Consider the following 27,519-nt stretch of genomic DNA (forward strand, 5'->3'; position numbering starts at 1 on the left):
GAACTGTTTTTTTTGTTTTTTTTCAAACTAGGAAACGGCTGAAAATAGCTGAAGTAAAATACTGATTATACTGTTTGTTTGCGGGAAATAACAAGGAGAGAACAACACTTCACTATGTCGAATTTTAGCAAAAAACACCCTTTGTGTTATAAACATGTTGTGCCTCTATAAGGGATTCATCGTTATAGCTGTTCACCTTACCAACAGCCACGGTTTGGAAGAAGAAAGTTTAGGGTTTTTTGTATACACCTTTTACGAAGAGACCTGTGATACAACAGTGGACAGGGAATTTATGAAATTCTGTGCTAGGGCATAAAAGTCAATCATGGATTTACCGCTCTTGCCACTTGATAGGCCACATCATTTACATAGTTCAAAAAAATGGATGCAAATAATATTTCAATACAATGTCCTGCATAATGCCACAATATTTGCCTTCTCTTGCTGCATCATTTAGATAACGTGGACTCTTAATTTGGTACTCTAGTGCTGCATAATCGGAGTTGCTCCAACAATGATAAAGGCTCTGTAGTGTGATTTGGGGGTGCTCTTATGATGATGAAACTCATTTCTCTGGCACCCACGAAATAGTTTTATTTCACAGGCACCCATAAAGCAGTTTCTGTGCAAAGCATTGGTTTAATATAACTACATTTTGTGCAATAATACCATGCAAGCATGATTATATATATATATATATATATATATATATATATATATATATATATATATATATATATATATATATATATTACCTACTGGCGGTCGCCAGTAGGTAGTTATAGTTAGGACCCCTTTTCCATAGGAAATCCGCAACATTCTATTTTGAATAACTTTGGCGCCGGTCGACGAATCCTCGCGAATTTTTCAAAATAGGTGGGGCGCTACGCTCCGCTCCTACCCTGAAAGTCTCGGGGGGATTCGTCAAGCGGGGGCTGAGATAAAAGGGGGGTCCCAAAACGCGTTTTTCCCATGCATTTTTCCATAGGACCTTTAGACAGGGCTACAGCCCGAACGGCTGAACAGATTTACTTGAAATTTGGCAGAGAGGTAGTCCTCAGGTCAAGGAAGTGCCTTTTGTAGGTTTGGTGTAAATCTGTTCAGTATTTCCTGAGAAAATAGCATTTAAAAGCATATATATATGTGGGCGGAGCCTAACCACACATCTCATCCTGAGATCTGATTGGCTGTCAGCACTTCATCCAAGAAGTGTTGGCAGCCATCTTGGGACCAATATATATGATAGCACCTCATTAAAAAGCATTGCAGTTAATAGAAGGTTTTAAGACTTTAGTTACATTATAAATCATTTGTTGATGGTACCATACTCATTTTAGGAATTGTGGTATGTTCTAAGGTGATTTCACCATGTGAAAAAGCCTTCTGCTGGGATATCATGATTGAGAGAAAAATATTTTCTCATGCTTTTACCACAGAGGTTTGGAAGGTGATCTATAAGCTAAACTGAGAGCTTATTTTCTGTAAATTCACATTATCTTTCTCAGTCATGTGAGAATGAAGTCTGACATTCTCAGTAAAACATGTACATCCAACAAGGGCAGAGACTGTCAGTTGATTCCTTTGTGTTCTACTGCAGCTTCCCAGAGTGTTCCAAAGAACTACTAGAGCGCTAACAGTCCTACCTATGATAAACGTATGGCACACCTGAAGCCATCTTGCTTGGAATAAAGTGGTAACTCTTAAAACATTTAATTTCAAAAGGAACAAAATGAGGGGGTTCATTTTTCCATAAAAAGTATGATTAGTGCTGCAGAAAGAAAAATTAGGGCACATTTTGAGTGACTTCTCAAATCCTCTTCTATTTCATTAAAAAATTCTGACATGCAGACTGAAACATGAACTTTCAATACCAGCAGCAGTTTTCCCTGGTGAGCAGTAGCTTTACTACAGTGATCTAATGAGCAAAAAGAGTGCTATTATTCTGAATTTATGGCAAATGTGTGACACCTCTGAATGCCTTCTTTTTGGAATCAAAGTAAAAAACTGAAAGTATTTCCTACTGAGGAGACTGCAGTAAATGAGGAAATTAGGAAACTTCATAACAAATAAGTCTCCCAAGATGGCCACCAGAGACAAAAGAGCCCAAATGTAGCCCAAATATCACCCAGATGTAGCCCAAGTATAGCCCAATGACAGAATGTCCCAGAATGTTCTTAAAAACAACTAGAGCGCTTACTGTCTTCATTATGACAAAAGTATGGCACACCTAAAGCCATCTTGATTGGAATAAACTGGTAACACTTAAAACATTTAATTTAAAAAGGAACACAATGAGGGGGTTCATTTTGCCATAGAAATTATGATTAATGCTGAAGAAAGAAAATGAGGGCACATTTTGAGTGACTTCTCAAATCCTCTTCTATTTCATTAAAAAATTCTGACATGCAGACTGAAACATGCACTTTTAATACCAGGAGCAGACTTCCATGGTGAACAGTAGTTTTACTACAGTGATCTAATGAGCAACTAGAGTGCTAACATTCAGAATTTATGGCAAATGTGTGACATATCTGAATACCTTCATGATGGAATCAACGTAAAAAACTGAAAGCATTTCCTACTGAGGAGACTGCAGTACATGAGGAAATTAGGAAACTTCATAACAAATAAATCTCCCAAGATGGCCACCGGAGACAAAAGAGCCCAAATGTAGCCCAAAATCACCCAGATGTAGCCCAAATATAGCCCAATGACAGAAGTGTGCAAAACACTTATTATTTAGTGTTTTTGCAGTGTTATATAGTGCAGACTTGTCAGGTATTGGAGTGCTTTACATGAGCATTGGTTACATCACACAAGCACATATTCATTTTGGTTGTAGACATGGGGAGACTAAGTGATTTGACCAGAATCACAGAATGTCGAGCTGAAGCAGAAACTCCAACCTGGTTCCCCAGTTGCAAAGTCTGCAGTTCTGGAAGTAACACCACATCCTCTCCCCTAAGTGCAACATTTAATCAAGTGGTCAACTGGATAAAAAAACATAAAGATAACAAATAATTTAAAAGTGCTTTGTCGCTATTTGAAAACTCAGACAAAATGTCCTTATTTTAGTCTTTTAGAGCACTAACCATAATTTTGATGCCAATAAGACCCTCTCATATATGTAATTTCTAAAGGAAATGCTCTAGGTATTACAGTTTTGATTACATCAAGATGATGTCAGGCGTTCCACACTTTTGTAATAAATATAGAATGTTAGCAATCTAGTTGTTCATTGGGATACTGTTGAGAGGCAAAGGCCAGGGGCACGGACCCCGAAAATTGAAGGCAGGTAGGAGAGTGCAAAGGAAACAATTTAACAACACTGAGCAGGCAGGAAGGGCCGTGGAAGCACAACAGACTATGGAGGGCAGTGGAAAGGGGGGCAGGGGCAACAAACCAACAATACAGGACTTGCAAGAGAGGCTGTTAGAGGGAAGATCTATTACGGGTCAAGGAAGCTAGAGGCGGTCCCCAGAGCCCCGGGAGCCACCACAGAACTGAGCAGGAGAGTGAGACAGGGACAAAAGGGGCACCTTAATTTAAGCCGGGGTGCCTAGGAACGCTTGCTCCAAAAATGAAGAAAACAGACATATGAGACATGGAATTGGTGGCAGAATACAATGGCAGTTTAATGAGAAGATACAACTTCAAAGAAACCGCAGAATAGAGACATAAAGTACAAAATACAGAATCCAGATAATCATACAGCTGTCATGATATTCTCTGTATCTCAATTAATGTACTGACAGAGAGAGAGAGAAAACACATCTATAAATGCATCATGAGAAACAAGTTACACCAAGGAAAATGTTACCTAGGAACACTCACGTTTACTCTTAGAGCAAGCATTCCTGCAATTACAATACAAAATCTTTTAAATGCAAAAGTAAAGAGAACAATGGTTAAACATAACATGACATTTCATATAGGTAAAATAGAATAAGATACTTCAAGCAAAGCAGAGCAAGACATTATAAGCAAAGGAAGACAAGAGCTCCCAGCTCTTGGGGAAAACCTGCACAGCCTGTTAACCTACATACAGACGGCGAGGTAGTCCGTCGATATCTGTGGGTGCTCCCTTTTTATATCATTTTGTGGGCTCCTTTGCACGCTACATCTACCTACGTATGCTACCCAAAAGCTACGTCTGCAGATTTTACCAGACATTTCGTCATTTACCCACTTAATGCTGACAATGGACTGGGTGAAAAGGTCAGTCTCTCAGGCCAATCGCTTATCGTAAGTTCCATAGAGCAAGCAGAAAATAATGGGTATTGTACGGGAATTCAATATATTCATGTACAAAATCTCCTCAGTTCTCCTAACTTGACGCTCTGCTGTTGCCACTTCCTTAAAAGCGGGAAACCTGCCCAGGAAGCAAGTACCAGTCCAGGATGCAGCCTACTGTATGTCGACAGCTTCAGTGGGATGTTGAACTTTGATACCGAGCACGGAGCACTCGGGTAGGGTGGGGGCTACTAGTTTGGAGCAGAAGGCCTCGCAGACCTGCCTTCAGACTGCTATACACTAAAATTGCAGAGCTATGGTCAATTTAACAAAGAGGCCTACATATTGAACAGAAGGGCCTACACAGGGGTTTTATGCTGGCTGAGTGGTAAGGATGTCTCAGGATAATTATATAGCAACACAGGACCCGCTGGTCAATTTAATACGGCCTACAAATGCGGCTGGCAGGGCAAGGACAAGGGTCTCATACTTCAGGTGTGGACAGAACGGGCCAGGGGCCCCCTGTGATACAAAATCTACCCTCCTTCAAGGCTGTGGCAATGTAATAGACCATTGTGGGCAGAAGGAAGAGGCAATGGTAGTACAACCATACATGCCAACAGACCCGATTCAGCCAGGAAACGTCCAATGTTTTTAAGCTCAAATGGGCTTTATTTGATCTGTCTCCTGTCTACAATATCCTCTTTTTCAATGTAACTCAAAGGGGAAAATCAATACCCCAGTTTTTTTTCAAAATCTCCCTCTTACCAAGTTCAAAATGTTCGCAAGTATGGTACATTGGATCATGGAAGGAAATGGGATAGGGACATGGACTTGGATAACAGAGGACAAGAGGGACATGGAGAGGTGCACCAAACTGACCCTGCAGGGCAGGCATCAGGGTTTGCAGCAGCACAATACACCACACAGGGCATGCAGGACGGGAGTGCAGCACAACAATCCATAGAAAGCAAGAGGGAGGGGACAGGACCATGCACATGGACAACAGAGAACAGAGGGGCAAGAGGCAATGGTAGCTAGCTGACCATAATGGACAGACAGGAGAGAAAGCTGCAGCATTACAGACCATAAAGGGCAGTAGGGACGGATCAGGGGCATTACAATGGAACAGACAAGCCAGGAGGGAGGGAGTAGGGGTCTTCACATGTAAACAGAGGGCTGGGGGCAAGGGGGCAGGGCAGGAGCAGCAAGATAGCCATGGAGGTCAGGCAGGATGGGCACTAGAAGCAAGACACACCATGAAGAGCAACAGTGAGACTGTGATGGCATACACACAGACCATGGAGGGAAGGTGGGAGGGGGTCAGGGGCAGCTAACTGACCACACAGGGAAGGTGGGAGGGGCCATGGCAGCACAGAAGACCAATGGCTATGATGGGCAAGAAGGAGGGTGCAGGGGCATGCACAAAGGACGATGGAGGATAGAAGGGACGGTCAGGACCTGTGCACAGACAAGAAAGTTCAGGGGAAGGGACCTCACAACAGACCACACGGGGCAGGCAGGAGGAGCAGTTGCAGCACAACAGACCAGGGAGGGCAGAAGGGTGTGGCAGTACAATGGACCATGTAGGACAGGAGGAAGAGGATAGGGGCATGGCATGTGGACAGGCAGGGTGGAGGTGGCAGGGACAGGTTACAGTCATCTGACAATGCTAGGCAGGTGGGAGGGGAGTGGCAGCTCAACAGAACACTCAGAGTAGATAGGAGTGGCAGGTCCATGGGACATGGTGGGCAAAAAGGATGGAGCAGGGGCATGCACAAAGACATCGGAGGGCAGGGGGAAGGAGAATAGGGGCAGCAAGCTAAGCACAGAGTTTAAGCAGGAGGTCAATGATGGGGCATAGAATTGGGCAATGGAGGGCAGGAGGAGTGGACTGGTACATCATACTAAATTGAGGGCAGTGGCAGCACATCAGACCATGCATGGCAGGAGGGAGGAGGCTATTCCATGGATTCACACAACAGAGGATAGGGAGGAGGGGATGGGGCAGCAAGCTAACTGTTCAGAGAAGGCGGGTATTAGGAACTTTATTGTTTTTAAAACATTGAGTCTGTGCGAACTACTTAAAATATGAACAAGTATGCAGCATAATCTCACTTTTATTCAGGAAGAAGAGGACGTTTGTGACTGTGACTCCGGGCTCACTTGGCAGAAACACCCCCTGACCCTCCACCCCCTATCGCAAAATGTAATGCCCGTGAAAAGGGTAGGTGAACACAGTGTTATATAGAACATAGTCCTGAGAGCACGATTGAAAATGAAAACTAGATATAGTGTATGGTATAAACTATGCACCAAAAAGTGTGATATAAGATGAACCGGGCGTGAAATATAATATGCAATACATTGTGCGCAATGACAGATTCATTGGAGAGCGCGAGATAGCACAGGCACTAGCGCGTGCTATGCGATATGCGCCTTGGAGTGTAATATGCACAGGGCAGTGTTGTGTAACCTAACTAGTCTATAAAGTTGTAATATAAAATATGTGCTGGGGAGTGTAACGTTGCATATGCACTGTGACACAGATATGGATCGCAGATTGTAATATGTATGGCATAGCACTGTGCGTTATAACATAGGCATCGAGGAAGGCACGTTAGATGGGGCAATATAACCCGTGCGAAGACAAGTGTGGCATGACATATTCACGGGGTGGTGTTACAGTGCACATGGGCTAGAGAGTGTCATAGCATATGCACTAGCTAGTGGAATACAACACAGAGGTGTGTGGCACTCGGCAGGCAATGGTGGGTGTAACACAGCATTGGGCTCTGTCAGGAGCACGCTGTGACTCTCAAGTGATGTTCGTCCCCTTTCCAGAGAGTAAAATAAAAAGTATTACACATCCGGCAGTGGATGTGTGTTTTATTAACCGTGAGGGGGGTTTCTTGCATAGTTTTGGTCGAATTTTTGTCGAATCCCCTTTGAATGGCTTGGTGTGCATGTGTATTAAATGTGCCCGTCAATAGCTACCCATGTTTGTATAAATAAACGACAAGGGTGTCTACCGGGATTAGGCACGGTAGGGCATCAGACATGTCAGAGCTTCACTAGTAGTGTAAATACATTCCACGTGGATTCATTGCATGCATAGTCGCCTTTTAATGAATATCCCGCAAATCGTCATGGTGATAGGTACGTACGGTTTGTCCAGCATGTCTTAGGTGTGTCTATAAATAAATATTTTTTTAAAATAATAAAAAACAGAGGCCGGCCCTAGGGATTGGGGTCAAAAAAATATAATTAGGAGACAGGCCCTGGGGGATGGGGTCATCAGGGCCAATAAATTAGAATAAGAAGGGGAACCACACAGCCCCCCTTCTTAAAAAATAAAATAAATAAAAGACTGGCATCGTGCCGGAGGCCATGCCCCCTCCGTGCAGCACTCTGCAAACGCGCCCCCAACAGGCATCTCCAGTATGCGCCAGGGAGCTGCGCTGCAGACAGGTGTTCTGAGGCCAAGCCCCTTTTTACACCTCTCTGCAACGCAGCTCTGTGGCGCTTACTGGAGGTACCTAGTGGTCTAGTTTGACCCTAGGGACCCTTAGGATTCAAGGGGACTTAATCTCTCAACTTAGAACAGCCACAGGGCGCGTTTACACAGTGGTGAAGGGAGGGGACGGGGCCTGAGGTGACGTGTGCAAACACGCACTATGGCACGTTTTAAATTGGGGATATAATTTCCCTTCAATACTGAGGGCCCCTGGGGGCTAACTAGCCCACCAAGTGCTTCCAGTAAGCGCCACTGAGCTGCATTGCAAGGAGGTGGTCCAGGCCGTGCCACTTTTTACACCTCTCTGCAACACAGCTCTGTGGCATTTACTGGAGGTACCTAGTGGGCTAGTTGGACCCTAGGGACCCTCAGGATTCAAATGAACTTAATCTCCCAACTAAAAATGGACACAGGGCGTGTTTACACAGTGGTGAAGGGAGGGGACGGGGCCTGAGTTAACGTGTGCAAAAACGCCCTGTGGCCTGTTTTAAGAGGTAGTTTTAATCCCCATGCCCTATTATGTACTAGGGGCTTACAGAGGAGGTCATGCTAATCACAGGGGGACCCCAACGCATAATGTTCCCTAGTGTATGTAGGTGTTTTCACTGTATTCTAAGTGTCTTTTAACATAGCACTGGCTCTAGGACTGGCTAGTCAGACTCAGTTACCACCAGTATCCGTCTGAAAAAGTTGAGGGTACAGGATGATTTTGCAACAAGGCTTCTTTCTGCTCTTCTTTTTGTTCTTTCTGCACGTTATCCTTCTTCCTGCACTTATCTTCGTATTTGAGGACTTCTGTTGCTTCTTTCTGCACTTCTTTTGTTTCTTTCTGTGCATTTTTTCTTCTTTCTTCACATGTCCTATCTCTGTAGGCATAGTTAGAAATTAGCATTTAAAAAACCTTTGAAATTCACAGAAAAAACCATAGGTTTCAGGCACGTTATAGTTAGGAATTAGCATTTAAAAAACCTCAGAAATTCACTGAAAAAACCATAGGTTTCAGGGGTGTTATAGTTAGCTGGACTTTTCACTTGTACAAAACCATTGAAATTCCCCCGTTATAGTTAGTTCAGCTAACTATAACTCGCGCGCCCGCAATGCACTGCTGATGACGTCACATATTACATCACTCATGACATGGTCAGTGACATCACTCATGACATCACTGATGACATCTCAAATGACATCACTGATGACATCACTGATGACATCATCCTTGTGATAGAGTGGCAGACCTCCTCTCACCCTAATATAACCTTTGATACACACATTCAAAAATAGAGACTAAAATTTTCAAAACAATGGACATACCAATACCAGTTACAACAACCTCTTCAGTAATTCTAAGATCCACATACACATCCACTCATTCACCAACAGTCCTATACAGTCACTCATACATGTACTCACTCATCATATGTACTCATGCACCTATACATCCGGTTACACAATGCCACTCATCCATAGAGTTACTCACACACATAGTCACTCATGCTAATAAAGAATCAAACATACATTTACTTGCATATACAGTTATATACACACACCACCACACTTACTTCTACGGAAACTTACACATACTTAGTCTTTTAAACAATCACTTATAGAAACACATACTTATTCATACAGGAACTCTTTCAATCTCTCACTCTCACATATACTCACTTATATACACCAATAGTCACATATACTAGTTTAAAACATATGTAGTTACTCATAAAGAAACTCTTGAGACAGTCATTCACTCACTAACACACCCATGCACACACTCATCCACTAATACAGTCCTGCACACATGCTGTCTTCAACACATACAAACAGTGAGTCACTCATTCATGCACTTATGCACTACTTAATACCCCCACCGAACCATACAGACACTCATACACCCATTCTGATACTCAAAAAACCAACTAATAACCTATATAGACACTCATGTAGCTACTCACCAACCCATGCAGCCACTTATACACAAAGTGAGAGACTGATACAGATATTTACATATTTAAACATTACTCACTAAGCCATGTATTCACTATGATACACTTAATCAGTCAGTTACACAATCAATTTTTCAAAAACAAATCATCCATTTAGACACTTATATACCCATTTATTCTTCCATCGACCTTGAGATATACATATATAAAACATATTTAATTTTCAGAAAAACACACATTCACTGGATGATGTCATCAGTGATGTCATCAGTGATGTCATTTGAGATGTCATCAGTGATGTCATGAGTGATGTCACTGACCATGTCATGAGTGATGTAATATGTGACGTCATCAGCAGTGCATTGCGGGCGCGCGAGTTATAGTTAGCTGAACTAACTATAACGGGGGAATTTCAATGGTTTTGTACAAGTGAAAAGTCCAGCTAACTATAACACCCCTGAAACCTATGGTTTTTTCAGTGAATTTCTGAGGTTTTTTAAATGCTAATTCCTAACTATAACGTGCCTGAAACCTATGGTTTTTTCTGTGAATATATATATATATATATATATATATATATATATATATATATATATATATATGCTCCAAAACTCCTCGTACTTCCTTTTCACGGCGAACAGAGAAGGACGGACCCAAACAGGTAAGGCAGTAGATGTAATTTATTGACTCCCTCTGCGACGCGTTTCGAGCACCCTGTGCCCTTGATCACACAAGAAAGCAAATGTCTGCCAGCTTTTTCAAATGCTACGTGTCCACCCATTGGTCAGTTACATATTCATAGACATGGAAAAAACATTGTAAACAACAACCGGTATTTTGTTCTCGTTTTTAGACATTGTAAATATGTGTTGCTTTTCTCATGGATCATTTGTAAATGCAAATCGTTTTTGGGCTGCATAATGCTTAGAACATAGAATAGAGACATTTAAAGGAAAAATACCCATATAAATATGTATATAATATTTTTTCAAAATGATCAGCTAAAACATTTATGATAAAAATATAAAACCATAAAAATGACCTTAAAATAGTTGTGCAAAAAACAATCACTTCTTGTGCAAATATGCAAAAAAAGGAAAATATATTTTTTTGATGATCACTCTTATCTTAAAAAATGTCATTTTGTTTTAGCAATAGCAAAAAATAATTTAACTGCATCAATGCAATTTGCTATTGTCGATATGTCTCTAAATGTCCTACTATATTTGAACCACAATACAAATGTCCTAATTGTTTTTATAATGTCCTAAATATACCCAAGGTTGTAATCTAAATATTGTTTTTTTCTATTCTGTTAATCCCATCTTGTGTAGAGTATACAATATCTATAAAGTGCATTAGTGCTTACAAAAAGAGATTTTATATATATATATATATATATATATATATATATATATATATATATATATATATATATATATTTATCAAAACGGAATCCCACTCGCGCTCTCGGATGGCAATTGGCACAAAGACAACGATCTCGTTGGACATATATATATACATATATATATATATATATATATACATATATATATATATATATATATATTTTACCTACTGGCGGTCGCCAGTAGGTAGTTATAGTTAGGACCCTGTTTCCATAGGAAATCCGCAACATTCTATTTGGAATAACTTTGGCGCCGGTCGACGAATCCTCGCTAAATTTTCAAAACTAATGGGGCGCTACGCTCCGCTCCTACCCTGAAAGTCTCGGGGGGATTCGTCAAGCGGGGGCTGAGAAAAAAGGGGGTCCCAAAATGCGTTTTCCCCATGCATTTTTCCATAGGACCTTTAGACACAGCTACAGCCCGAACGGCTGAACAGAATTACTTGTAATTTGGCAGAGAGGTAGTCCTCAGGTCAAGGAAGTGCCTTTTGTAGGTCTGGTGTAAATCTGTTCAGTAGTTCCTGAGAAAATAGCATTTAAATCAATATATATATCTGTGGCAGCGCTCCGTGCGCTTACCGTGCGCATACGGTAAGCGCACGGAGCGCTGCGCGAGCGCGATTCTGATTGGCTGTTAGATCTTAGTAAACATTCGAATCGGTCGAAACCAGGAAGTGTCGGCCGCCATTTTCTCTCTCGCACTTGGAGGGGTGGAGGAAAAACAAAGTTGGATATCATAAAAATGGGGCAGGCTAGACAGCTCCTAACCACCTAGCCTTGGTTATGTTGTGCCAGAAGGCCATGCAAGGCCAAAAAATAAATTTATTTGTTTTTCGAAAAAACGGCGAATACGCGTACGGTAAAAAATTAATAAATAAAAAACAAAATTCAGACACCACCCCCCCCACCCCCCCCCCCCGTGTGCAAAAGGTGCCCGAAGGGCACCTTTTGTGCATTGCATAAAATCATATCAGCGAACAATTAATAGAAATTCTTTCAGAACGAAGCGCACAATATGTCCTCCGTGTGCGGACGGTGCGCGAAGGGCATCGTGCGTACATGGCCCATCCAGCCTAACGTGGGCACGCGGTGCGCGTAGCGCACCACGTGCCCACCGTGCGTGCACGGCACTAACTGCGTTAAGTGGGCGCGCGAAGCGCACCGCGTGCTCACTGTGCACGCACGGTGCGCAAAGCGCACCGTGCGCGCACGGAACGAACTGCGTGAAGTGGGCGCGCACGGCACGAACGGCGTAAAGTAACTTAGCATTTAAAAAACCGTACAAATTCACTGAAAAAACCATAGGTTTCACACAAGTTAGAGTTAGCTGTACATTTCACTCGTAAAAAACCAATGAAATTCCACGTTATAGTTAGTGCAGGCAACTATAACTCACGCGACCGCAATCCTCTGCTAATGACATATGTGTCTTTATGAAAATAAAATATTTGTAATATATGTATAGCTAAAATTTAATGGAAGAAGACATGGGCAAATAAGTGTCTAAATACAGTATTAGCATCAGCAGAGGATTGCGGTCGCGTGAGTTATAGTTGCCTGCACTAACTATAACGTGGAATTTCATTGGTTTTTTACGAGTGAAATGTACAGCTAACTCTAACTTGTGTGAAACCTATGGTTTTTTCAGTGAATATATATATATATATATATATATATATATATATATATATATATATTCACTGAAAAAACGATAGGTTTCAGACACGTTATAGTTAGAAATTCGCATTTAAAAAACCTTAGAAATTCACTGAAAAAACCATAGGTTTCAGGGGGGTTATAGTTAGCTGGACATTTCACTCGTACAAAACCATTGAAATTCCCCCGTTATAGTTAGTTCAGCTAACTAGCTTCTAGTTAGCTTAACTAACTATAATGGGGGATTTCAATGGTTTTGTACGAGAAATGTCTAGCTAACTATAACACCCCTGAAACCTATGGTTTTTTCAGTGAATTTCTAAGGTTATTTAAATGCTAATTCCTAACTATAACACCACTGAAACCTATGGTTTTTTCAGTGAATTTCACAGGTTTTTTTAAATGCTAATTCCTAAATTTAACATGTCAAACCTTTTTTTTGGTGGTGATTTTCGAAGATTTCTGAAATGATAATATCTTAAATGTAATAATAGCTCTATTTATTTTTTTATATTAATTTTCTACATTTTGAAAAATATTTATTTTTACATATTTGTTTATTTAATCTAATTTGCATTTTTATTTGTTTCAAATATTGAAAAAAAAATGTAAGAATTTTTAGCAAAATAAATTAATTTTATTTATTTTTAAAAAAATTTTGGGAACCGCGCACTGAAAGCGTACCTTCCTCGATCACTACGCGGAACCTAGCCACCATTTTAGGACTGTTGCGTAGGATCCACGTGGGATTTGAGATGGGTATGTATTTTCATGCGCGATTACTATGCGACCGGTACGCGTTCGGAATCGCGCACCCTACGTGAAAGGAATCGTGCACCCAACGCGTACACACCAGGGGCTGCAAGCGGAATCGTGCACCCAACGCAATAAGAGTCATGCACCCAACGTGTGCACACCAGGGGGCCGCGCTGGATGCGCGACTCCTAATTTTACCGTAAAAAAAAAAATAGCACCTATTACTAATTTCTATTCTCCCCGGGGACCCCATCCCCAGGGGCCTATAAACAACGTTGGAGACCATGGGGGAGCCCCAATGCCCCCACGGTCTCAGCCGGCTCCCCGCGTCCTTCGGGAGCCGGCATTGTTTTTCCACATGGGGCGCTGCTAACATGCAGCTCCCCGTGTGGAAACACAATATGGTTTGCATTTTGAAAGAGAGCAGGTTTCCTGCTCTCTCTTTCAAAATTCAAACCAAGTTTGCTGACAGGGGGGGGAGCCTCGGCTCACGCCCTGCCATAGCAAACAGCAGTGTCACCATCAAATTTTTCGGTTTTTGCCCCCGGGGGCTAATTATTATATAAGCACGGGCGCCCCAGCTTTTTTTTTTTTTTGTTTTTTTTAACGGCAGGATCCGCGCACCCAGCGCGCATTTTGCCGTCCTTGTGGGACCCCCTAAGCAGATCTAGAGGGTCAGGATATTTCTACCATGCCCCCTTTATACGTTTTGCACACTTCATCCACTGATTTCTTAAGCCTCGCTTCTACCGAGGCACAAAATTTCTGCCAACACTTCCTGGTTTGGAGTGTTTACAGTCAGGTGACAGCCAATTAGCATACAGCTCGTGATCGGGAGGGTGCGCGCTGGGTGCGCCGATCCACCGAGGTCATAGATATACATGTGATTTTGATTTTCTCAGCAACTACTGAACGGATTTACACCATTTAACCAAAAGGCACGAGTGTGAAGCAAGGTCTACCTTTCTGCCAAATATGGTGTCATTCCGTTCAGCAGTGGGCTGTAGCTGCGACTAACGGCCCCTATGGAAAATTGCCTGTTGAAAACATGTTTTGGGACCCCCCTTTTTTCTCGGCACCCGCTTGACAAATCACCCCGAGACTTTCAGGATAGGAGCGGACCACGAGTTTTGAAAATTTCACGAAGATTCGTCAACCGGCGCCAAAGTTATTCTAAATAGAATGTTGCGGATTTCCTATGGATAATAGGTCCTAACTAGAACTACCTACTGGCGACGGCCAGTAGGTATGTGTGTGTATGTATGTATGTATGTATAGATATATATATATATACACATATACACACATATATATATATATATATATATATACACACACACAAGGAGAGACTGGTGTAGTGTACTGTGTTAGCAATCAAAATCTAAATATTCAACTGAAAAAACAACAAATTGATACTCAATTACTTAATAAATAGCAAAATAATGTATTTGCAAGTATTTTAGCAACCACCACTTCTTGAGGCCTTCTTCTAATGAATCATTTTTTGTTCTTTTTTTTTTTTTTTCAAATCATTTGTTATGGAGTTTTAAGAAATGAATAAAACTAATAAAAATACAATACAATAATGAAAACACGAGCGAAAATGAGAAGCACTGACAAATCATAATGATAATACCAATACAAATCATGAGAAATACAGAATAAATACATAGAAAACTACAAGTTACTCAAGTGCCTAGCCATGGTAGTCGCAGTGAACCCGCAGTGACGTACAGGTGGAAAACAAGCACAGTTCCCCTACGAGAGTTAAAAAAAGATACAATATATAGTACAGGTGTGTCAAGCAGGTACATTTTTCACAGTTGTGGAGGCAGGAAATACAATGCAGTACAGGAGTATCCCCGCAAATGTAGCATACAATACGCATTAAAGTCTGGGGACTTAGGCCGATTTTCACTGGGGATCATATGAGAAGGATGAGGCATCAAGGGACTCCCACAATTTCCTGTGTGATTTACGCCATGGAGAGGTATGAAGTGCGACATTATCTGCTCCTCTAAGGAAAGATAGCCATTCTTGCCACATTGAATCATTTCTAAACTTGAAAAACAAATTAGCCTTTTCGTAGCTCCACATACTCGTTGTTGATTTGCAGCTCACATCTCCATCAGTGAAGCATAGTTTCAAGTTTATCCTAATACCAATATGCCTAATTGTTGGAGCAAAGAATAAAACAATGTGTATTCCATCCCTTTTTAGTTTGATGTTGAAAAGCATTATTCTTAGCATAACATTTGGTATCCATGAATAACAGACAGAATAGTTAAGGCAGAAAAGATAGACAGATCGATAAATACGGTTGAAAAGACAAATGGGTTGCATAGATAGTGTTACACCAACAGACATTTTGTGATCAAGGCTAGTTTTACACAAAATATGTTGATGTTTATATTTTTCAGCTCTGCATTGTTTAAAAACAAAAAAAAAAAATTGACTGTGAGCTTCCGTTGGAAAATCGTTTTTTTGTTTTGCTAATAACTTTGGCACGGTTTGACGACTCTTCACAAAATGTTCATAACTAGTTTGCAGAGCCGCGGCAAATCGCGGAGGCCCTAGCGGCCCACTACAAAAAGATCTATACACCGGAGGCCTCGTCTACTGTGGCGGATAATCTGGCCTTCCTTCAGGACATCGCAATGCCGAGGTTGGACCGGTCGGGGGTGGCAGCCCTGGAGGCAGACCTGACGGCTGAAGAGCTCACGCTCGCAATACTCACCCTCCGAGCGGGGAAGGCAATGGGGCCCAATGGAATTCCGGTGGAATTCTATAAGAAAAACGCTACTCACATAGTCCCGCACCTCTTGGCCATGTATAAGAACAGTCTGTCGACAGGGATTCTGCCCCAAGACCAGAGAGTGGCTACCATTGTGGCCATCCCTAAGCCTAACAAACCCTCGCACGACTGCGCCTCCTATCGCCCAATCTCTTTGCTGAACGCCGAGGCAAAGATTCTGGCAAAGGTGTTGGCGACAAGGCTTCAGCCCTACCTTGCGGCCTTGATACACCCGGACCAGTCGAGATTTATGCCTAACCGCAATACCGCCCTGAATATACGGCGGCTTCATGGGCTCATCGATAGAGGAGGACGCGGCCATCCTCTCACTGGACGCTCGGATGGCGTTCGACCGGGTGGAGTGGCCTTTCCTCTCTGCCGTTCTTCGTCACATGGGCTTCGGTCCCAAGATATGCGCCTGGATCCAGCTTCTGTATACCGAGCCACTGGCACAGGTGGTGGTAGATGGGCATATCTCGGACCCCTTCCCGTTGGGGCGGGGGACGCGACAGGGCTGCCCTCTTTCCCCGCTCCTTTTTGCTCTGGCTTTGGAGCCGCTCGCGGCCTGGGTGCAGCAGGACCCTGTGATCCGGGGCCTAAAGTGGACTATGGGATGGGAGGACCGCATCTCCCTGTATTCTGACGACGTCCTGCTGTACTTAGCCTCGCCGGCACGCTCGATTAACTGCCTCCTGGACATCTGCGCGTCATACGGGATAGTGTCCGGCTATACGATAAACTGGGAGAAGTCTATTGTATATATGCTTCGAGGCTCCCCGCCTCGGCTCCCGAAGGGATGTGAGGTTCGAGTGGTGGAAGATGGGTTCAAATACTTAGGAATTTACGTGACCATTGATAGGGAGAGATTTGTTGCCGAAAATCTGGCGAAGCACCTGCATAGGTTTCGCAGCGACGTCAAACACTGGCGTTCTCTACCCCTGACACTACTGGGACGGGCCGCCCTCATTAAAATGATGGCTCTCCCTAGATTTCTTTACATACCTCACAACACACCCTTCCCGGTCGCGCCTGCATACTTCACCGCCATAAACGCGGAGGTCACCAGCCTCTTATGGGAAGATAAGGCGCCGCGGATAGCACTCCATAAGCTTACCAGAGGGTGGTACGACGGGGGTGTCGCCCTCCCTGACATAAAGCTGTACTATTGGGCATCTCAACTTATGGTCATAAATCAGTGGCTTCATGTGCCTGGGGATGACCCGGCGTACCGTATGGATCGACAGTTGCTGGGGGCCGGGGGAGTCATGGGAGCGCTCTACAACCACACGAGGGGCCGCTGCCCCTCGGGACCCACGGCACATACTCTCCAGATATGGTTCGCGGCGCAGCGGGCTCTTGGCTGGGACGGAAAGATAACTCAGGCCACACCTTTGTGGGAGGCGAAACAGTTGGGGGTGCTACACACCACTAAGGGGTTCCATCAGTGGGATCTGATTGGCATTTCCAGGGTCGGAGACCTTTGGAAAAAGGGGGAACTGGTCACATTTGCCCAATTACAAGCGGACTACGACCTGGCCGACACTGAACGGTTCAGATACTTACAAATCCGACACGCACTCCGGGCGGGACCCGGCTTGCGGAGTCTTCGCCATTGGAAGACCGACTCCTCGCGGACCACCTGACTAAAAGAGCGACGTCCCTGACATATCGGAAGATGATAAACAACCAGCCAGACCCATTTTCGGCCTTAAGGTTAGATGGGAGACAGAGCTGGGGGAATTTGACGAAGCGGACTGGCAGGCGGCGCTTTCCTCCCCTAAGGAGGTGGGAATATCGTCCAAACTGCGGCTGGTTCAACAAAAAATCTTACACCGCACGTACTACACCCGCACACTCTTATTTAAACTTAAACGAGCTGACTCCCCCCTATGTCTCAGGCAGTGTGGTATGGATGGTACCCTTTTTCACACCCTCTGGGAATGCCCTGCAATAACCCTATACTGGAAGGCAATACTGCGCACACTCTCCCAGGTGACTAAAGTTCCGACGCTTACGGAGCCGAGGAGGTGTCTCCTCAACATCTGGGAACCTACAGACCTCAGCAGAGTGGCACGACTCTGGGTGACACTGGGACTCATGTTGGCGAAGCGTAATATAGCCCAGGGATATGGACTCCATAATGATTGTCGAAAAAAACAGTATACATTCATAGAGGCTGCCCCAAAAAATGGACCCAGGTATGGGGTGGGTGGAATACATATAGAGGAAATATATGTGAACCCCCGCGTGACACTTTAGAATCCGAACTAAGTGACCAAGATTAGACGGACTATCGCTTGCTTGCAGAATGAGGGCGTTGTCGCCAGGTGATGCCGCAGGTGTACCAGTGCTTTTTGAGGATGCCTTTAAAACCTTGCTGCACATTCGATTGGTTGCTATACTGCTGGACTCAATGCCAATGTATGTTGCTTTATGTTTGAATAAACTCAATAAAAATATTTACAAAAAAAAAAAACTAGTTTGCCAGTCACTTCAGCTGCTGTCTGGAAAGTTTCCAGGCAATCCGTCAAGAGGGGAAGGAGAATAAGGAGGGGTCCCAAAACGCATTCTACCCATGCAATTTCCCACAGAGATTTTAGGCACGACTACTGCCGGACAAGCTCATCGGAATTACACCAAATTTGGCAGAAAGCTAGATCTTGGTCCAAAAACCTGCACTTTTTGTAATTTGGCCTATTTCTTTTCAGTACTTTTGGATTACTAAAGTAAACATTTATGTACATCTAGAGACGTGGATCCGCCGGGGATCTGGGCAGATTCATGCGCCAACAGCAATGCAGTGATTGGCTGACCCATTTTATTAATCAGGACTTGGTTCCCAGTGGCGAAAATACAATTGAAAAGTGATTCCAGTAGTCATGGTAGAAGGACACTGGTCTCATGGGACTGATGGAGGTGTCTGTGAGAGACCCCTTATAAGTAAGAAACTGTCCAAAAACATTTTTTTCTTTTTTAAAGCACCCAAGGATCTGGGGATCCAGACCCCAATTAAAAAAAAAAAAACACATACAGCCACTCACACACCCACACACCTATTCACACTCCCACACAACCATTTGCGCACCCCTTAACACACCCATACAGCCACTCACACACCCACTCCAACCCACATTCAGTCACACACACACACACACACACACACGAATGCCACCTTTAGAGATTTCTACTTTTTATTACTTTTCCATTTTTAATGATTATTGGATACGTTTGCAAAAAAATGCAGGCTTGCCAAGGGCAGACTCAGTAGTTTTGCCATTACTCGTTTCTTTATAGAAACCTTCTGTGTCCCTCTATTTCCTCTTTCCTCTCATTTTCTTTTGCATTAAGTTTCCCCACTTCTCTTCGCCAACACTTTTCGATATTGTTTTACCACTAAACATTACTATATGGGTTTTTCCTGTTTCACTCACGATGTGTTGACAAATTCGCAACGTTTCAGTTCTCCCAGTAAATGGTCCTGGGATGGAGTTAATAAATCCCACCACGTTACAATACCCTCTAGGTTGGTTATATTATCTGATGCCAAGGGTTAGTTGCTAGGGTAATATATGAGGACATGAGTTGTAGGAGCAATAATAATGGCCAGATCAAAAAAAAAGCGAACTTACGAATAGACAATCTTTACTCCTCCTTTTAGGCCACCTTCAAATGTCCCTTTTCCTCTGCCACCCGCCAGCACCTGTGCTTTCACCACAAGATCTTTGGAACCTAAAAAAAAAAAAAAGGAAAAACGTAACTACAAACAAGATTTACGATCTAAAGAGAGACAAAAACACCCAACGTGAGTCATCAACAGCGATTCAGAAAGGGAAAACAACAAGACACTTCACACTGACCTTTTTCAAAGCAGTAATAAACACGAAAAATGAAGCACAAGTGCACCGCGGACTGAAGGCCGCAGACAGTTATTAGGTATCAGTTGTTGGAGTGACGTGGCCAGCTTTGGTCTGCGGCGTGCTTTGGTTCCATGTATCGTCACTTACGTTGGCCCTGCCCCCATGTCAGCAACTCCTGGTTTTCAGCCAACTGCACTAAAGCACCCTGGATCATGTAGGCCCATGCCTATAACGTTTCCAATGGCGGAAATGTATTTATCATCAACTTCATATAGCTCAGACTACACCCAGTAAGTGACAACGCTCATTACACAGAGTTTGTTTATATGTTGCATGTTCCAAACATGCTCATTACGTAAATATATATATATATTTATATATAAAGTAGGAAAACAGACTTTTAAACCGAATATGCACATTCCAGATACGTAGAATTGGGGCATGATACAAATAGTGTGACAAAAATAACATCACAATCAAGAAATTAAATATAATGGCACACACAGAAATGAGGTGAATAAACACTGCATAAATAAAGAGACTTTAATCAGCCATAAATACTTGTATCATCCACAGACAGGAAGTCTATGAAAACTGTCACGTGGAAACTCCTTCTATAATTAAAACTGGATCAAGAGACTTTTCAGCTCTTATTTTTAGTTTCTTAGGCGTTGTCCAAATGTCTATCGGATGGCGATCCAGACCATGGGTTAACTCCTCAATAAGCACGGTTTTAAGGTCTTTGTCTTCATGAATAGCGTCCCTACCATTGATCATATGTCAACTACCTCTTTGGGTACAATACACAAATGGAATTTTAATGCAATGGAGTATGGTCTCCCACTATCTACTAAAAAATCCTACAATCACCGCCCTCCAGCACCTTGGTTTACGGAGCAACTAAAAATTGAAAAAAACAAGTGTAAAGCTCTGGAAAGAAGTTTGGAGGAGGAACTATATGCAGGACTCTAAATTAAAATATAAGCAAGCCTTACAGCATTATCAAGCTCTTTGTAAATCAGCAAGGAAGGACTAGGTTTCCTCCACTATCTCCAATGCCCAGAACTGTTCACGTACTCGGTTTACTATGGTGAAAAAAACTTGCTGGCTCTGATACACAGTCAATACCACCTATTTTAGATGAACAACAATGCAACAGTCTTGCCAAGTACTTTGTGAATAAAGTAGAGCAAATACATTCCACACTGCAAAACACTCAGCCAGTGGTACCTGCGGTCTCGCTTTCTACGCCTGAGCCTTCCCATAGGGTTGAGTACACCACCAAATTAGAAACTTGGGCACTTTTTGACATCAACTCTTTTAAAAAGATTTTAACCAGCATTAAATCCGGCTCTCCTCGCGATCTCATCCCCGTATCTGTGCTGCAGCAGCTGGATTTACCATCTTTGATGTTAATCATGCAGTGACTCAATGCCTCTATTCAAGAGGCTTTTGTCCTGTCGGCCTGGAAACATGCCATGGTCCTTCCCCTCTTGAAGAAGGCAAATGCTGACCCAGCCCAGCCATCTCATTTTAGGCCTATTTCTTTACTTCCGACCTATTCTAAAATTCTGGAAAGGCAACTAACTCAATTTGTCGAATCTGTGGACTTTCTACACTCGTCTCAATCCGGCTTTAGAGCCGGTTACTCAACCGAGACAACTCTTCTTGGAGTATCAGAAATGTTACAACAGCGTTTGAACTCTGGGAACACCGTGGCTCTTATATTGCTTGATTTGAGCGCTGCATTTGACACGGTGTCCCATACCGTGTTAATTGAATCCCTGCAGTCTCTTGGCATCACTGGCTCAGCACTCGGCTGGCTTTCATCTTTTTAAGCTAAACGGACATTCCAAGTTTTTTCATCTAGAGCCATTTCTAAAAATGTACTCTTCTTGCTATGGGGTACCCCAAGGTTCTATCCTAAGTCCTCTTCTGTTCAATTTGTATGTTAAACCTTTGGCGATAATTGCAGACGAGGCTGGGTTGTCCATTTTTTCTTACGCGGACGATACTCAAATCATCTTTTCCCTTTCTACGGAAAAGATGTCTGGACCGTCAGTTCTTCAGACTGGTTTGAGGAATATTGCATCCTGGATGCAAGCTAATCTATTTAAGCTTAACGGCAAAAAAACTGATGTCCTAATCTTGGGTAAAAATTAGAATCTCTGGGGTCCCCAGCATTGGCCGAGTGAAATGGATGCGTTACCCCAGCCCACTGATCATGTCCGTAATTTGGGAGTCATCATCGATGACAAACTATCTATGAAGCAGCAGGCAGTGAAGGTGGCAGCCACTTGTTTCACCATTTTAAAATGGTTGAAAAAAATCATCTGGATGCTCCCGGTCCCCACTCAAAAGACCGTAGTCCAGGCGCTTGTGACATCCAGAATGGACTACGGAAACATCCTTTATTTGGGGGCTAACAAGGATGTTACGCGGAAGCTACAGGTGGTACAAAACTCTGCTGCCAGGCTGCTCTGCCAGATCTCTAAAACATCTCCCATTTCCAGTGTTTTGCAAAATCTACATTGGCTTAAGGTCGAAAACCGTGTTAAGTTTAAAGCTCTGAGTTATATGTACAAAATCAAGGTTGGCTCTGCCCCTAAATAGCTGCACAACCTAGTCCACACTTACCAACCTTCTCGTCTACTACGATTGATCACTCAGGGAAAATTCTTGGTGCCTAGGATTAAACTTACAAGAATAGGAGGTCGTTCGTTTGCTTGCCTTGGTCCATCCATGTGGCATTCTCTTCCCATTGCATTTTGCAACAAAACTTCATATATGAATTTCCGTAAACTTTTAAAAACGTGGTTATTTAACCAATAATTCATTATTCTTCTGTATTTTTTCTTGTTTCTCTTCTTTACTTTTTTTTCTCCTCCTTCAGGCTTGGCGCAGGGAAACCCTTGTTGGGTAGCTGTGCGCCGTACAAAACTAATTTAACATAACATAACATGAAGAATGGGATTTGAAGAAGCAGGTTGTTTATGCAACGAATTTGGTTATAGCCACCTGAGAAGGCAAATTTATGGGCCAGATGTTTTCGAGTTACTAGAGTGGATCTCTCCCTCTCATATACATACTCAAAGGGAAGGCATAATTCCTGCAGGAAGGGATTGACCAGAGTCCACTAGGGATTGGATGACTTGTTTGAAATCTTCCTCTGGGATGAAGGGTTTACTATATCTCACTATAGTCTGAGCTAACATTGGGCGCCTTTGACCAAAGAGATTGGGTGCAACTGTAGATTCAGATTCTAGTGACCATGGTTCGGAAGAAGATCTAAAGGAACCTACTTTTATGCAAACTGAGATTGAGATAATGAGCATTATCCATGATAGTATGTCAGCCAGGACCTAGGAAATGAGTTCAGTGTTGTTGACTACGTTGAGTATAAACCATAGAAAAATGATCTGAAATATAAGAGTACTTGAGAGACGAAGATAACTGTTCCATATGAAGATTATTAAGATGGAGATAAAACGGACTCTCAAGAGATGGTGTGGTGCAGTACAGAGGCATCTGAGGGTTTGCCAATTTTAAAGGCTGAAATCATTTTTAAAGGCTAGACAAGACAAAATGAGTACTGAACCAATCAGCCACATTATATACTTAAGGCTTTTCAGTAGAGCCCAGTAATTCACCATGTCAAATGCTGTTGGCAGGGCCAGGACGATGCGGAGGAAAGAGCTGCCTGTGCCTAGAATGGGAAGGCTATTGCTGCCAGTCATTAGGATTGTGGCTTGCGTGCTGCATCCTGACCAGAAACCAGAAAGCAGCTCGTCTAGCAGGTCATTTTAAGCTATAAAGAATTTGGTTGAAGTCTCCACGTAGCTATCCAGGAAGCTCAGATGGTAAGATCAAGACCAGGTCGACGTTATTCAGATCTTTCCATGTTACTCCTGCTTTTTTCAACAATGACATCCACCATACTCTTAAAAAGCCTGGAACTGTACCTTGTGACAGGAAAGTGTTGAGTGGGTTTAAAGAGTAGGAGATGATGGAATATCTAATTTCTTTGAGTAGTGTAAATAATAGGTGTTCTAGAAAAAGTTAGAAAGGTATAGTCTTGGCGATGGTGCTGGCAATGAATAGCGGACCTGAAAGTTTATCAGTGGTGAATTTTTTTCACAATACCCTAAAAAAAGGCTGCATATTTCTCGCATTTTTCTTTGGAAAGGTTGGTGTTTTTGCTGGAAGATTTGGGTAGATTTTGGAACATCATTTTTTTTTTAGGGGGGGGGGGGGGGGGGGGGGGTGAGTCAATCTCCATTCTGGTATAAGTAGATTTGGTTTTGAAAATACACTGTTTGTATTTCCATCCCTCAAATGTCAATTTTGGAAAGATTTCGGTGGAGATAGTGTTCTGTCACCCCAAGCACATTGTTTTCCTCATTTAGGTCTTTTGAGTACCATTTTTCTGATTTTTCAGAGTTCTTCTACTTTGGTTTTTCTGAGGCTAATGTAGCCACAATTACGGTCATGATCTGAGAGTATTGGGTTCTAAGTTATTCACTTCCTGGATCAGTGAGATGGATTTTGAGGACAAAGCTTTCGCTGTCTCTGCCAGATAGGCTGATCAAGGTTTCTAACATCTCTAACCAATGGGTTGGCTTACAGTCCCTACTTTGGCAGAAAGGAGAGAATGGTATGATCTGACCAGTCTAAAGTGATAAGCGCCTCAGTCTTAAGCATCACTTCCCATGCGGTGAGGTCTAGAATGGAGCCATGTGAATGGACGGTAAGTGGACTCAAATGAGTACGGTTATCATAGAGTATAAATAAGGAAAGCTGCAATACAGCCAACGGACTTCTTTGGATCTCTCAAATGTAAATTGAAGTCACCCAGAATAACAGTTACCATAAAGAACAACATTCTTGTAAACATCTCAATTAGCACTACAAAGTGCCTCTCTTTCACACGCTAATGTTATAGAAATTAACAATATAAATAAAAGGTTGCTCCACAAAAGTAATGCTTTTAGGCGATGGATGATAGAGGACACATAGGTTAGTGGGGCACTGAAATGTTAAGAACTGGACATTTTGTGGGCTATTGCACTTTTTACCATGTTTGTGGATGACCTGTTTCCCTATCCAAACAAGGTGGAAGATAGAGTACTCTGGAAGGTTGTCCAGCAAAGACAGAAGGAGTCAGCTATGTTTCGATGAGAAAAAAATTATCAAGTTAATTTGTTGTGATGAGATTTGCGATTTCAAGACTACGCCAACATGCAGTTATATAGGAGGCACTTGAAGGACAACTGCATAGGTCTGTTCATAGTGGCTAATGTGGTTTTATTTCTATCATGTTCTTTAGAGGAGCTCCATTACTAGGATAAGCTATGGGGTGTTCACCCAGTGCTCTCAACAACAGGGATGCAAGAGTCCTGTAGTGAATTATTGGAGGCAGTTTACTCATCATAGCTCCACCGCAGATACTCTAATTCCTGTTGAGAGGCATAGTGGTTCTGTCTGAGAACTGGTCTATATGCATCCAAAGTGGTACCTATTCAGTAGGAGCCTGAGTGTGATAATATGATAAGTATTGAAGTTTAACAGGGTTTTGGATGAAGGAAACAGTATAATCAGGGGTTTTAAGGTAGCTCAAGAGAGCTCTCAAAATATAGACTACAAGCGCGAGATTGCTCACTGCTGTTGACTGAATAACCCGGTCACCCCTATGCATGACGGTCATTTGCGACAACCACTGTAAGGCACTAATCGTTCCAGTATTTCCCCAAATCAAGGGAACCTTTGCAGAAATAAGTTACAGGGCTAGGTACCACATCAAGAAAAGAGAACTTCTGAACAGTCAATAAGCTTTACAAAGACAATGTGATTGATCCTGTAAAGGTGTTTTCTCTAACACACAGGAGGGTCTAACAAGAAAAAGGTGTCTGAATAATCAGGCAACAACCAAGGGTACACATCATATTGAGAATGTAGATGAGAAAAGAACACAGACAAACCATGAGCTACAATTCATTCACATTGACATTACGCAGTCATATGTGGTTGAATTGGCTACTGAAAATTTGGGTGAAACTTCACCTTTTGGTAGCCAACAGCAAATAAATCCTAGGTTGAGTATAACGAAAAATCCTTCGCCTTTGGTGGCAGTACCATTCCTACACAAAGCGAGTCCTCCATGAATTATCTCTGTTGATGGGTGCCTATTCAATATGGTTCCAGTGTTCACCGGGACGTTCATTTTAAAAAGTCAATCACTGGCACATATTTTGGATCCCTACAATCATACAACCACTGCCTGAGACCATTCTGGATGTAACTGTGAGAACTTCTCAATGAGAAAGGCTGAAAATAATTGAGGCACGTAATTGCACAGAGTAGGGAAACAAGCACCTTCAATTCAGTCTGTGACCAAAACTGCAAGCAACCCACTTATGGCTCCACTATTATCCCACATACAGTAGAAAAGCTGGTTGGAGTATAAGCTGGTTGGAGTATAATGTATACATATTAAATTATAATAAACCCTGGTTCAGTGGTCATTCACAAAAAGAACAATTGATGGACAGAATGCAGATCAAAGTCATACATTCACCCCAGTACAGAGATCTGGGCCTAAATCCATTGTTTTTTAGGTCACCATGCAATTCCAGTTTAGACCCAGCCATATGCAAATCAGTCTTCACCCTGCGCCCAATGGGAACAGTCCAGCCCGAACTGCCAAGCCCGGTCCTCCCTGGACTGGAAACAAGCATCCTAGGACCGGTTTCGGGCTTTCAGCCCTCATCAGCCAGGATAGGTTGACTCCAGTGGCATGGAGAGCACAGGACCCACGTCTGGGCATACCCGTCCCACTCGGGGTGACAAATAGATGGACAGAATGCAGAACAATGCCATACATTCACCCCAGTACAGAGATCTGGGCCCCAAAACTTCAAAACTGTATCATTACCAAAAACATGAAACAATTTTGGTCTCTGATCGGCACAGGAACCTCGGCTTACAGACCATCCACTGGCTATTTGATCACATTTGATATATGGGAAGCACACACAAGTCATCAATTCAGCAGCCCCATTTCTTCTCGAACTCTAATCTTAGCTTTTAACAATAGAGGACTATCAATCACCAACAAGGAAATCTTAACCCTGCTAAAAAAAAAAAAGCAGAGGCTTACGGGCAGCTTGTCCTAATGGTATCCCAACAGCCATACTCACACAGGATCCATCTCTGCGGATTCACTTGCTGAATCCTTTATTTAACCATGTCTTATACTGCGGGCAAACACCGCATTCATGGAAAAGGTCAACAATCCAGTCAACTTTCAAGTAATAGCCTTACTTAATGCGCAAGTCAAACTATTTATTTATTTTTATTTA

General features: G+C 42.7%; 1 protein-coding gene across 1 annotated transcript in view; it reads right to left on the reverse strand.

Moving 5' to 3' along the window:
• The window catches only part of SUCLA2 (succinate-CoA ligase ADP-forming subunit beta), a 318,851-nt gene that overhangs the window by 153,896 nt on the left and 137,436 nt on the right, over window positions 1-27,519 (reverse strand). The window contains exon 3 of the mRNA XM_085621852.1: window positions 19,934-20,033. Coding sequence (XP_085477978.1) covers window positions 19,934-20,033 — 100 coding nt within the window. The remainder of the gene's footprint in view (window positions 1-19,933; window positions 20,034-27,519) is intronic.

The sequence above is a fragment of the Triturus cristatus genome, chromosome 8 (genome assembly GCF_964204655.1).
Source record: "Triturus cristatus chromosome 8, aTriCri1.1, whole genome shotgun sequence".
Lineage (NCBI taxonomy): Eukaryota > Metazoa > Chordata > Amphibia > Caudata > Salamandridae > Triturus > Triturus cristatus.